A 15,118-nucleotide genomic window follows, 5' to 3' on the forward strand; every position below is an offset into this window, starting at 1 on the left:
CACAAGTGTGTCGCTTTATACCACCCACAGGCAAATGGTCTTGTGGAAAAAATGAATCGCACATTAGTCGAGTGCATTCAATGGACCATTCAGAATAAGTTTGATATCTGTAAATCTGTTGAGGAAATTCTGTGGTCACATAGATGTTGTCTAAATGCTGTTTCAGGTGTTACACCATTTGAAATGTTAAGAGGACGCCCACCTGCTTCTAGATTGTGCCAACATAAAAATGATCATATGTAAAAAATGGACCAAACTGTGAGGCCAAAGGTTGAACATTTTCAGAGTAAAATGAAAAGTCATTATGACACTACTCATAGAGTTAAACCGGTAGAAAACAAACTGCGGATTGGAGACTGGATTCATGTCAAGGATCCCAGTCACGTTCCCAAGGGAATGTCGAAATTTAGACCTCCTGTCAGAATTGAGGTTGTGACCAGGAATGCAGTGAGGACTAGCAAGAATGAATGGTGGAATAAAGGAAGAGTGGTAAAAGTGCATAATCATGATGTTCTTCCCAATGATTCTTCTTTTCCATCCAAACCTTTCTTGCATTCCTGTGTTTCTCCTTCATCTTCTTTTTCTGATATTGATGTTTTAGAACCAAGGTGCTCTTTTCATCCTGAACCCGTACGTAGTAGTAATACGGGGTGCCGCTCGCAGGCGTGGACTCAGGACTTTGTTTTATGCTGATTCTTAATCCCTGGAGGAGATGTTGGGTGATTTTATATTGCGCTACCTACCCTTGAAGGCTGACATTCTCGCCGGCACTGCGAGGCCCAGGGTGCCCTGCAACGCTCTCGTGTATCGCACCTGTTGCCTCTTCCCGGCCCCTCCTCTCATCCACTCGCTCTTCTTAAACGCCTCGCGGCCCCCGCTTCGCGGGAGCCGCTCGCAGGCGTGGACTCAGGACTTTGTTTTATGCTGATTCTTAATCCCTGGAGGAGCTGTTGGGTGATTTTATATTGCGCTACCTACCCTTGAAGGCTGACATTCTCGCCGGGACTGCGAGGCCCAGGGTGCCCTGCAACGCTCTCGCGTATCGCACCTGTTGCCTCTTCCCGGCCCCTCCTCTCCCTACAAAAGCCACGCCTCTTATCGCGTGAGCGGGACGTGAGCGGGGCGCAGACCGGGGCGAAGCCCGGGCAAAGGGCGGGCCCGTTTAAGCCCGTTCAAGCACGGATAAGACCGGACTGGGCCCTGTCCCTTGGCCTTCTGACACTGCTCCTGGAGTCCCGCTAGACTATTGATATGATGTCTACCCGAAGTAAACTTACAAGAGTACAACCTATTGTATCGGGTACTTTGGACAATTTCATTATTAGGGCTAATTCCGTTATACAAGGTGAATTGAATATGTTAGAAAGGCGTCTATCTGACAGGATTACTACTACGAGGAGGTCCTCGTTGGAATTACTAGCATCTGCAAGGTCGCCTTCTAACCTTGACGATTCACATATAGCTCTCATGGACAGCATCGATCAAACAATTGAAACTGTCCTCCAAGACCTTAGACTTAGTACTTCCTCTCGCATAGACATACCACAGCCCATTTTAGAGTGTATACCTCAACCCACGCACAAAATAGCATCCGACCCCTGTTTGACCCAAGTCCACCCGCCTCACCAGGTTGCGGTTCCCAAAAGGAAACGCGAGGTAAATTCTAAACGAGGGAAAAAAGCTAGATTGGATTGTTCCCACACTAATACCTCAAACATACCTACCACTATCCTCACTAGGACAATTCCAGCTACTAGGGGACAATCTAATTCACCACTAGTGCTAGCGCCCCCCCAATCCGAGCCCCTCCCATTTGCCTTGAATAGAGACGATGGGCCGGATGGGGGGAACGCCCGTCTTATCGCTACTCTAAATAATGTTCTCAAGGGCTTTTTTAGTCCATTGTTGGCAAGGTTTGATGCAATTGATTTAAAGCTCCAAGAAATAGAAAGGGCTGTAATTGCTCCTGGTAATCCTACTGGGAGCTGAGGTAAAACATACAATGCACCTGGGACAAGCACGAATGATTCACAAATCCCTCCCCCCTTTATATCTGTAGTTACGACTAACTCTCTTCCCACAATGGACCCTCTTCCATCTGGATCATTACCACCTATACTTAATCCGCCCCTGCCTATATCTTCTATTCCTCCATCTTCCCTTTCTTTATCTGCTCAAACTCAATTATTGCCTTCAACTAGGAAACCTGTAGATGCACCAAACCCAAATCAATTAGAAGTAGGGCGATCTTCTGGGGATTTAGATCACCGCACTCGCTTAGATGCGGTCCATGAAAATAGGAAAAATGTAATCAATCTCCCTCCTGAAGTTTCGCCCTATGTTATAAATCTAACTGGTGTCCCAGAGCTTACTAATCCTGAGTCAGAATCCTACGCCTCTCTTAAAAATAAAGTGATTAGTTGGCTGAATATGCACAGGCCCCTTCCCCCTAATATTAGGTCTGAGGTTCTAATGGTTAGGAGGGTTCCCTGGCTGGGAAGCACTACAAAGAATATTAAGGGTGATTGCATCTTGGTGAATTTTAGCAACTCCATAACTGCATCATACATCTGCAAGTGGCCTGGTAATACTAGCGCTTCCCTTATTAAAACTCTACCACTGTCTTTTTTCTATCCTCCAACTGATATCTTCCCTTGGTCAGAGATGGATGGAAACTGGACTAGGGTTGGACCAAATTCATCTAGAGGAAGACAGAGGCACAATCGTTATGGTGTGCCTTTATGTGGTGATTATTTGTGCAATAATAGGTATGCTTGCCTGGAAGAGGTCGACTGACTGAGTCGGGGGGTTACCAATTCTAATTCGTCTATGGAGGTGTCGTTCCCTCCCAAATAACAGTCCTTTTGGCTTCCTCCCTCTGTTGTTCCCTCCACCATTCCCTTGTTGAATTTGTATGAACCTCCTATATGCACAAATCCTGATGTTCCTATAGATTGTCCATTTCTACACAATGTTCTTTCGTGGAATATAGCAGGTTTAGCTAGCAAGCTTCATTTCCCCTTATGGGGTTCGTTCATAGACCTCCACCATATATGTTGTTTCCAAGAGACATGGGCTAGGCAAGAATATCATCGAGTGGGCTTCGCATCTTTCACAATCCCGGTTGTCTGGGGAGGTAGAGGCCGTCCCTCATGAGGTCTAACAATTTGGGTTGCTACTCATTTGGGCTGTAGTGCTGTGATTTTAGAAACAGGGTCTGACGACGTTCTTTGCCTGCTATTGGACTGGGGCTTAGGCACCAAGCTAGCGGTGATTAACGTATATGCTAGGCCAGACAATCCATGTGCGGAATCCCGAGTGATTGACGTCTTATCTAACGTCCTAACCATGATACCTGAGGGAACAATGTTTCTTATAGCTGGTGATTTTAATTCTCACTTTGAACCACTTCAGGGGTTGGTGGATCAAATAAATCAAGAGGAGGATGAAATCTGGAACATCCCACAGGTTGTCGGTCCCATGGTTAGGTCCTGGGCTCCCCTAGCTGTCCAAATTACCTCCATGACGATGGCCCACTTGATTAGGGCCTGCAATGGACGGACAATCTCAGATAACCCCTCAAGGCCCACGTTTAATAAATTAGGAAGGGAGGCTAGACTTGACTATATATTTGTCCAGTGCAGGGAGTGGAACAGAATATCTGATTTTCAGGTGGTCACCAGGGGGGAGAGCGACCATAATCCCCTGATACTGGATCTTTCTCTATCGGGCGTGTGTTTTGCTAATTCATTGCCATTAACCAACTTGGAGGCATCAAATAGATCCACCTTAACTAATAATAAGCGCAGAATTAAATGGGTTAAATTTGCTGACAATCAAAGAGAATTATCTAAACTCTATGTGACGGTTGGCTTAGCATTGAATGACGTAGTAAAAATTATAGAGCAGTATTCCTTTCCTGATTACAGCGGAAAACTGGCTAAGCTTAACAAAGAATTATTCTCAACATTATCTGGTGTATTTAACCCACCTGTTTCCCGTACGAAAAGGTCTACCAGATGGCCCCAATGGTGTAACAGGGCCTGTAGATCAGCCAAGTCCAATTTGCTGGATGCAATAAAAAAGAAAGTCTGCAGGGAGGATATTCATCAAAAGAGGCAGACCTACAGGTCTTTAATTCACCACGCTAAATTGGAGTGGGCTTCCGAAAATTGGAACAGCTTAACAACTGCCCTCCACTTTAGAGACTCACGGAGATTTTGGCTGATTGTGTCTACCGGCACAGATGATCCTACCGTAGCAAAGAAACCAAATATTGCTTCCGAAATTTGGGAAAGACACTTTAGCACACTCTACAGGGCGGTTTCTCTTCCATCTGAGGGTTTAATGCCTGTCGCTGTTGACCACGAACAGGTTAAATTCACTTTGAGCGAGATCCAGCTCGCTATATCTATGCTTCCTGCGGGTAAAGCACCTGGCTTGGACGGGGTACCTGGTGACTTGTACAAACATGAACCCAGAGTCTGGGCACCATACCTCACCTTATTATTTAATGCAATCCTTGGGGGTATGACAGTTCCTCATACTTGGTTGGGCGTAGAAGTTGTGCCTATTTTTAAAAAGGGGTCCCCCTTGCTACCTGGCAATTATAGGCCTATCAGTCTGATTGATGTTGCTCAGAAATTATTTTCGAGGCTGATCCTTGACCGCATTGCGAACTGGATGGAGGACTCTGATATTTTGAGCCACTATCAGGCTGGCTTTAGAAAGTGCGTTTCAACAACCGACCAGATTTTTAGATTATGTATGCTTTTTTGGAAGACAGTTAAGGTGGAGGGGGGTTCTCTTTATACTGTCTTTGTTGATCTACGCGCGGCTTTTGATCTGGTTCCGCGCATGAAACTCTGGTCTGTCTTGCAAGATTTAGGCCTTCCAGGTCCTCTTTTGCAGATTTTGGTGCGTCTTCATACCAATAATTTTGCAAGGGTCAGATGTGGCAGTGATGGTGGTTTATCATCTAGCTTCCCCGTTGGAAGAGGGGTAAGGCAGGGATGCGTCTTGGCACCCACCCTGTTTTGCCTCTATGTAAACGGCCTCATTTCCCACCTGAACAATGTGCCAAATAGAGACGCCCCGCGACTCGCGGGTATAGGTATCTCAGCTATTATGTTCGCTGATGATACCTTGCTCTTAGCTAAGACTCCTATGGGGCTTCAACGAGTTCTAGATGGCTTCGCCTCTTTCTGTGCTGATCGGGGGCTAGAGATCAACACGGCCAAGACAAAATTTATGATCTTTAATCCCCCCAGGTCCTCTCGCCCTAACCCGACTATCAATGGTATAAGTCTAGAGAGGGTCCACACTTTCGAGTATTTGGGCCTGACTCTGAACGAAAAGATGACATGGTCTCATCATCAGACAAAGTCAAATCTAAAGTTAACGCAAAAGGTGGGGGGAATCTTGAATCTATGGAATCAATCCATGACACACCCCATTGGCCCGCCACTTGAAATTTACAAAATGCAGGCCCGCGCTGCTCTAATATATGGCGGAGAACTTTGGGGCCACAAATGTGCCCCAGAAATTGTTGCAACTGAAAATAAGTTCATGCGGAACCTGGCTGCTTTGCCACCGAGCACACCACTTCTCCCCCGTAGGCTCGACCTGGAAATGAGATCAATAAAGGAGGAATTAGGTGTGAAGCCTTTAACGTTCTGGAGGCGACTTTGGATAACCCCTGAACTCTTGAGTTATCGCTCTGAACTTATGGAACTCTACCATCACCAAGCTTTATCCAATATTCCATGGTTCAAGTATGTAAAAGATGAATTAACAGGGTTGGGTCTATCTGCCCTGTGGACAAATCGCACTGTCGCACTGTATCCCGAAAAGAGTTGGTCGCACTATATCACGATCGCAACTTGACCGCTTCTTTAGCAAGTGATATACTGGGGCCAATGACTAATACCTTCTTAACAGTGAAGGACTTTTACAAACTGGAGACAGTTTTGGACGATATCAATCCCATTGGCCTCAGAAAATTATTTCTGCAATGGAGATATAATGCACTTCCAATTAGAGCCCTTACTAGCAAATGGCACCCACCTACTTTAAAAAAATGTCCTGCCTGCAATAATGAGTTCGAGAATGACACCCATTTAATGTTTTTTTGTCCTTTTTATGTGAATTCCAGGAAAAAGTGGATTATTCCCATCTGCAGAAATTGGGGTTTTAGGCACCATTTAGATGCCTACCGTTTGCTGAAATCTGATTTATCCCCCCCTACTGTATTTGCTGTTAGCAAGTATCTAGCAGCTGTATGGAAAACTAGAAGAACTTTTTTAATGAATTAGAATCTTAAATTGTATTATATGAGTCCCTACTGGCTGCAAAATTTCTGTAAATGATATATCCATTTCTAAATGTAGATGTTTTCTGTCTTGGAAAATTTCGTTTTCTTTTTTGTTGTTTGATTGTTTTGTATTCTTTTATGACTCCACGAGTCGAAATAAAGATTTAAGAAAGAAAAAAGTAATAGACGAAATATTATCAAACCTTTAAGATATCGCAATTGATGTTCATCTTTATTAGTTATCTATTGTATGTTTATGATTTGATGTCTTTATACTATGACATTTTATTTCCTGTTTTATCTGTTTTCATTTGTTGTAAAGAAGGGAGATATTGTTGTAATCTTGCATTCATTCCATCATGGTGACATGTCATTGGAATGTAGAATGTACTGAGTGAGCTTGTAGCTCAGAGATTCCAGTAGTTACTGTTACTCTGACTGCAGCAGCTGTGGCTAATAAACACACGTCTTGAAGTATCCTTGTCTGGTGTCCTACATACCATCATACTTCACTACACGCCATTCAGCCCTGCACCCGTGTGCACCCCAGTAGACTCCTTGTTGTCCCTTTTGTGTCGCTTATTCATCGCCACCACCAATATCCAGCACCATTCTTCAGAGTACTCATAATGGAGTCTAATGTCGAACTCATCCACAGAATGTACACTCCACCAGTGCATTACGCCTAGCATTTTGAAAACATAGGGGCAGATTTATGTTGCACTTGCGCCACTTTTGCGCCGCCGTTGCGTCACTTTTGTGACGCAGCAGCGGCGCAAATCCTGCGCCATGGTGCGGGGTATTTATAACGTAACGCATCTGGGAGATGCGTCACATTGTAAAGCCCTGCGCCACATGTAGGCGTTCCAGGGCAGGTGGGGGCGTTCCGGCGCAGGAACACGTCCTAAAAGTGGCTGAGTGAAATCTACAAGATTTCACTCAGTCACTTTTGAGCCCATGCTGCGTCAAAACCCTGCGCCTGCTTGAAGCAGGCGTAAGGATTGACGCAGCATTGTGCAGATAGGGCACCACCGAGCCTTGCTGGAGCTGCGTCGCGCTTGCGACGCAACTCCAGCAATGCGCCACTTTTATGGCACAGATGCGTCACGCATCTGTGCCGTTTTTGCCCCATGGTGCGCCGCATTATAAATGCGGCGCATCCATGATGGCGGAGCTGGGGCGCAAAATAACTGGCGCATCCCTGCTGATATGCAGGGATGCGTCAGTTATTATAAATATGCTCCATAATGTGTACACAACATATTTTCACTCAGGAACCACCACTTTCAACAGTGTAAGCTGCACTCCTCAGCCTTAAGTACAGAGACACACGAGTTTGACTCCAGTTGCACTAAACGGGACCAGAAAAGATTAACAGAAGAGAAAAAAAGCAATGCGCGTGTTCTGCAGAAACACCGTTAGGAGCCGTACACGTGCACATCGCCTGTCCGGGCACGTGCACATCTCCTGTCTCCCTTCCAAACAAAAACCAACGACAATAGATTTCACCAAGGCGTGCAGCGCATGCGCTGCATCGCTAGGCGAGACCTAAAAAGGTATGTCAACCAATCATGAGAACCAATAGTTGTTGACATTTAGGAACAATAGGCAGAAACCATAACATGCTGTTGATGAAGCTATAAATGCAAAACACAGATGAAAGCAAATATTAATAGACGCTATGAACCGAAAATGAGTAAAAAAAGTACAAATCAACAAGATCTAATTATTAGTCTGTGGAAAGGGAACAGCCTTATTGATAAAAGCTGTCATACAGTAAACTGTGGGCTTGATTTATATTTTGGCGGATTGGTACTAAATCACAAATGTGACGGATATCCCTCCCATCTAATTACAAGTACATTAGAATATCATGCACTTGTAATATGGTGGCTAGGTTATCCATCACAGCTTTGATGGAGCACCAGTCCGCCAACTCTAACACAGACCTTGGGTCTCACAATATATGCACATATTACACAGACACTGGATTTTTGAACTGAGATTGATGTTTGTAATCAAAACTTTGTATGCAATATTTTGAATTGACCCCTGTCAAGGGGGTCATTTACAGATATCTCTTTTATGTAACTGTTTTTAAAAATTGTAAACTAATGCCTAATGCAGATGTGTTAAGTTAACACAACTAGGCCTCATGCGAAGACAAGGAAGCAGCCAACGTGCATTGACATCCAATACGAAAAACGCACACTTTTATTTCACGATGCAAAAGCATTCCCATGTGCATGTGGCAGTGTGATTTTAATTTTAGAAAAAAAGTGAAATAGAAGCTTTCTTCGTAGTGTCTGTTTGCTGATAAAATACAAATGTATTAATCTGCCCTCCTCATGAGAATGTTCTTGTTGTGTCTGTAACAATTTCAAGACCTTTTGCTTGAGGCCCTTATATGAGACATTAATTTGCTTAAATGTGTTATTTGAATATTTTGTTATGAAATGCACAGCTCTTGCCTCTAGTTTTTCAAAATAATATATTTTATTAATATTCAGCAAGGTAGGTGTTCCTAAATGCATTTTATTTCATGGATCATATACATTTGAATAATGATTGCTGCTTCTACATGCATTTTTGTTAATCCAGCTCTATTGTTAGGCGTGTCTATTATGCATTTTCACACCAGCGTGGGTCTTTTCAAACTAAAAACCCTACAAAACATGCTGTGTTTGGAATATGTGCCAGAGCTTGTTTTTCACTTGCTTAGAAAGCAGATTCAATGCAATTATTATCTTTGAACTATGCTTAGTCTTTTGACTTACTTCTTAGGGCTCAAACTCTCGCTTTCTATTTACTCACATGCCTAGTGCTTTTCGGACTTGCTTACTGAACAGACTCTGTACTAGTATGCATTTAGTTATACTTCGACTTTCTCTAATTTTCTATTTTAGGGAGACTCTAAGTCAGTCAACTGTATGAACTATAATTTGCTTCTGGTTGTCTGCTTACTTGGCAGCGAGACTTTATGTTGCTCCTCTTGTATTATTTGATTTTCACTTGGTATGCTGATTCCCTATAATTTAACCAACAAATATCTTTTTGCTCTCTAAAATGATGCCTTTTTTAGTAAGCCTTTCTAGTTTTAACTTTGGATTCATGTTTTGTTAAGGTTCTATTAATTGGTCCTTGGGTTTAGTCTTTTACAGAGTAGGTACCATGAAGACTCAGACAGCCCCAATCTGGCATATCAGCCCTGTATTTCCTTTATTGGAGCATCAACAACATCAATCTCCATTATTGGGCATGAGGACAGTTCACTGAAATAAAAGTGTCATCAGCAATCTGCATATCTGGTCATGTTCCCCAGAATTGCCCAAAGAAAGCAGAACACACACATGCTGACACTACATAACTATGCACAGTAGTAATGGCCACACGACTGCCTCAAGAGGCACATCACAGTCATACACCGGCAAGACATAATGGCAGGTCATGGATGAATCCTAACTCCATGACATATCACATACCCCAATACACCACTGTAAAAGAGGCAGATGGTTTAGTTTGTAGCTCTGTGTGAAATTAAAATCCAAGCCCATGATAGAGGCATGCTGCTCTGCTAATCCTACTTTGAAATGAATTAGACTTACAGCAGGAGTTTTGCAGTTTATAATGCAGCAGAGTGAAATGTTGTAAATGAAAGAGCAATGCACACACGGATCGATCACAATGTCTTGTCCTCTGTGCGTTTTATTGTGACCCTGAAACAGGTATGAGTCTTTGTCATTTTCAAATGCCCCCAAAAAGGTGTGTGTACAGAAGACAGCAGAGCCATCAAGCCATTTTAGAACTGATTTTCATGCTTGCAAGTGGCTCAGTTCATGCACCAATCACCCGTCTACCTCTCTATAAGGTGCAATTGAATATTAATTGTAAGGTAAATAGTTGTGCAAGTCATGGGAATTCTGCTTTGTTGCAGTCACTGTACCAGTCTCATTGTTGTGTCATCCAGAGATATCCCAGTATCATCAAACTGTGTGTCAAAAGGTTCTGTAGTGCTGTTGCTAGTATACTAATGAATGTATTCTTCCTATTTTCTTCTAGGACGAAAATTAATAATTCTACTCCTTCATGGACAAAACAAACATCAACTCCACAGCTGTCTCTGAATTTGAGCTGATCTGCTTCCCAGGCATACAGAGCTGGCAACACTGGCTTTCCATCCCATTGGCTCTTCTGCTCATTTTTACTGTCCTAGCTAACATCACTCTCATAGCAACTATCTACTTATCATCAAGTCTCCACCACCCAATGTACTTCTTCCTCTGTGTGCTTGCCAAAGTGGATCTGATCCTCTCCTTCTCAATTTCACCTAAAACTCTGACCATCCTGTGGTTTAGGCAAGTGGCCATTAGTTCAACTAGCTGCTATAGCCAAACGTTCTTGGCATACTTTTGCCAAGGGATGGAATCATCAATTTTAATGTTTCTGGCTTATGATCGCTACATTGCAATTTGCGAGCCATTACGATACTCCTCCATCATCACCAACCAATGGGCGCTGCAATCAATCACCTTGCTGCTTGTAGGTACTGTTATTATCTATCTGCCGTTCCCTTTCCTAGTTAAGAGGTTGCAGTTCTGTTCTGGGAACACTGTGTCCCACTGCTTCTGTGAGAGTCTAGCTCTGGCAGAGATTGCATGTGGCAACACTAGTTTGAACTACACATATGCTTTGGTTGTGGCCTGCTTAGTTTTGGGCATTCTCACAATGATATTGACTTTCTCTTATACCATGATAATCAATGCAGTGTTGAGGCTGGGGTCATCTGAGTCAGCATACAAGGCCTTCAGCACTTGCAGCTCTCACATCATTGTGACAGGTGTTGTTTATTGCCTTGTTGTCATTGCATCTATAGCAAGCAGGGTTAAGATAATTCAGCGCTCAGTCCAAATTCTGCTTGCCATGCTGCGGTACATTATCTTTCCAGCTTTGAACCCACTGGTGTACGGCATCAGGACCCAAGATATCCGTCAGGCAATGAAAAAACTGGTAGCAAAATCAAGACAACAGTGTGTCTGCATATAGTCAAATAATGACAGTTTCACTCGCAGTATGAGATGTTCTGTGATATCGCAAGTGTCTTCTAGTGTCTCTTGTCTACTGGATGATGTCATCAGTGATGCCATTTGAGATGTCATAAATGAAGCAACCAGTTTATCTATGTTTCAGTTTGAATGTTCAAAGAATATTCAAATACATCAGTTTAGTTGTACATACATAAACTGGCACCCACTATATAGAAAGATAATTGGTGGTGAAGCCTGATGAGTTGTGTAAGTGATGGATAATCATCTCACTGCCTATTTCAAATATTGAATGATTATTCATCTTTTGTGCCATCCAGCTACATACTCTGTTTCCTATCATAGCGCGTTTGACTATTGGATGTACCCAAAGTATTGCTTTGAGATTACCAAGCAATCTGTGTTTATATTTTTTACTCCATTTGAAAGATGCCTTTCCCTTCTCAACAATATTATAGTTGACCATGCAATGGCAAGTATCACCAGGACTTATACTCTATTTGCTGGTTCAGTATTTTGCTGGTAATCATACTTCAATTGCTCCACAAACCAAGCAGCTCTAGACTTGCCACAAAGATCTGCTTTCTGTTGACAGCAGCACTTCGGGTTTTGCAACAGTTCTATGTCTTGCTTCTTGAATAGTTTAGCCAGGCTTGTTTTCTCTATAGTCAATGTTAACATTTTAAGGAGAAAATTGAGAAGTGTTCACCATATATTCAGGATTTCCAGCATTGTCAAAGATATTGGGCCTCATTATAATGTTGGTTGGAGTTGCTTCTGACCGATACCTTCTCGGTGTGTGAACCGCCCAAACATAGGTCACCGGTTCCGCACACCAAATTAGAATGTGACTGCACATAGTACATTTGCATACTCCCATTACTCTACAGGAGCATGTGTGGCAGGCGGAAACTGCTCCCAGCACAAGCTCCCCTTAAGAAATGGGAGTTTGCTAAAATCCCTCCCTCACGGTGCCGGCCACCCAGTGCAGGGATTTTCAGAGGGGAACCCTAGGTGCCCCCCATGGCCACAACCTGAGGGCCAGGGAAGAGGGGGCCCTGCAGGGCCCTCTAAGTCATTTTTCTACAGCCTATCCATGTCGGAAAGGCCGACATGGAAAGGCTGTCGAAACCGACATCATAATCTTGAATGCCTTCCTTAAGGGATTATGAGCCCATTCTGACTGGCCGATGGGCTCCTTGAGCATGTCAGAACGGAGTAGGTTTTCACGGCCGGTTCAAACTCTGACCTCCTACATTTTAATTCAGCAATAGGAGTGTAATCCCATCATATTTAGAGGCTTTCTAACCGACATCGTAATTAGGCCCATTGTCTTTAGGACCCTTGTCTTGGAAAATAAGTTACAAAACAACATCCTTTGGCAATATCGTCTTTGCTCCATTTGCACAACATGTAAACTCTGCTTTATTACAGTTTGGTAGTTCAAAAATATGATTTATAATGTGTGATAAAATATAATGAAGGGGAAACAGACTTCATATGTAAATTCTAGCATTTTACATCATTCCTCATGTGACCTGCTCTTTTCAAAATAATGAGAAAAGTTTATTTAAGTCTGGAATAGACATGTATTAGACAGAGATAAATATCCAGCTTCCTGATAGTCTAGAAGATCATGAAAGCTGAGAAGAGAGCTTCCATTCCAAAGCCCATTGGCTCCTCGGACCCAGCCGGGCTTTATCAACTCAGTAACACCATAACTGAGGCAGAGAGCAATTTTCTCAAAGCAAAGAAGCTAACTAAAACAACAAGCCTGTTGTTCAGCTGAAGTAAGCAAGTAGGATGACACCTAGAGAAACTCAAAAAGGCACATTTGAAGCTAAGTTAGGTTAACTAGTAGCTAGAAGAAAGATTTTTTTTTTTAACAAAGACATGTGACATCATTTGGTGCTATGTATTACTGAAATCCCATCAGAAAGTGGCATTTCTTTTTAATGATGTGCTTTTTAATTGTTTTAATTGCCACTATTGTGTTAATTTTTAAAGTTGTATATATACAGTCTCTGCATTATACTAGGCATTGATTTGAATATAGCCTCTAAAATATGTATTGTGGATTTCTCATGTGTGCATATCCAAGTTGAAAGGAATTTTCGAACTCATTAATACAACAAATGACCTTGTAATCTCACAGAGGACAGTTTGTCACCCAGAATGCACCATCCTCATGTAATACATAGGTAGTCTGGGGGGTACAATAAGTCAAATTCCCAATCACACATTGGTAAATTGCCTAAGGGTCTAGGGTTTCTTAAAAGCTTGGCTGTATTTTTCAAAAGTGCAGAAAAGATATCAGAATGAGATTAAAACTGGAGCCGTTCATTGTTCATAAATCGTTAATGCTATTACAATTCTCAGGCAAATAAATCCAGTCCAAAGTCATTATAAGCTTTAATAAAACTAGTATTCATTCTTTACAAAATGTCATTGAAGAGGGATTTCACCTGCGTACAAAAACAGTAAGCCATTGTAAAATTCTAGGCTGTGTTTGTGTTTGAATATAGTTCACAAACAATGGCATATGTTAGCAAGACATTTTGGGGTTTTTAGATTTTATTGAGACAAGGATTTGAACACAGTAACATCTAGTAAATATTGTTAAAAAAGATAGCATTGTTGTACATTGTAGTAATATTTATGTTCAAAACATACAAAAACAGCAGTACCTAGTTTATCTAAAGATATAGAAAATACAAGAAGAGGCTAGGAATACTGGCTAATAAAATTAAATTGAATATCACATTTACGTCATTCTCTTTTCTAGTCTAAAAACATCCCTTTCTTTGACACTAATCAGTAGGAAACATACATGGCCCAAACATTTGCAATCTACACTATGAATAACTTTAAAGGTTTTATTTTGAGGATATTTTTTCATTTTCTAAAAGAAAAACTGTATGTTATTTCTTCATTTATTTGCTCAGTGTTTTCATTCACTCCATTCATGCTCATGATTTTTTGGGCACACTGGTGGTGGCAACATGTTTATATGACTTTACCTGAAGAAACCTAAAGACTGATGGGGGATTTAAATTTTGGTAGAATGGGTGATTTACCATGAACTTGTGATTCAACTGCTCCTCCTAACTCAGTGCTCCCTTCCACACCCATTTAGAGATGGGAGAACAATTGTGAAGACCCTTACCTGGCATTCTGTGTGCCACTGGACCACCATGTCATGGTGGCAATTGATCCTCCCTATTTTAGGGTAGAAAAAGTATTTGGACACAGGGTTAGGGTAAACGTTCAGTGCAAAATACCATTTACAAATGATAGAAGATTGATCTCTCCTGGTTCCTGCACTTTGTGGTGCATCTTGACACTTTGCATTGCACATGGGGTAGCACAACCCCATAGTCTAGTTGGCCCTATATGTGGTGCAGATTCAATGTCTCTACTACAACTTTTTTGTGCCAGTGTCCACTCTGTAATACAGTGTGGGCACTTAGACAAATGTGCTCCCTCATTTGCATGGGGACATGCTCCATGCAAATGAGGGAACAACTGTACAGGATCCCAAGCAACACAGCTTTTGTTCAAGCACAATCTCTTTTAGAGAAAGGACCAGGTAAGCCTCTGTGTCCCCTTCTGTGATACCAAAGTGCCATAGGGTGAAACAATGGAAATAAACACATTTTGTAGTCTTGGACATGATGGGGCACTATGTTGCAAAAGGCCCCAGGTGACCAAAAAGCTTAATGTGTATGTGTAAAGTGCACGTATGCCCAAGGGTATCTTGGCG

The 15,118-nt window shown here is 42.3% G+C and overlaps 1 protein-coding gene across 1 annotated transcript; it reads left to right on the plus strand.

Moving 5' to 3' along the window:
- The first annotated feature begins 10,399 nt into the window (after window positions 1-10,399).
- On the plus strand, window positions 10,400-11,356 carry LOC146806280 (olfactory receptor 56A1-like). Its single transcript, XM_085623929.1, has one exon. It carries the CDS (start codon window positions 10,400-10,402, stop codon window positions 11,354-11,356), a length of 957 nt encoding a protein of 318 aa, XP_085480055.1.
- Window positions 11,357-15,118: the final 3,762 nt, after the last annotated feature.

Source organism: Triturus cristatus, chromosome 8 (genome assembly GCF_964204655.1).
Source record: "Triturus cristatus chromosome 8, aTriCri1.1, whole genome shotgun sequence".
Taxonomy (NCBI): Eukaryota; Metazoa; Chordata; class Amphibia; order Caudata; family Salamandridae; genus Triturus; species Triturus cristatus.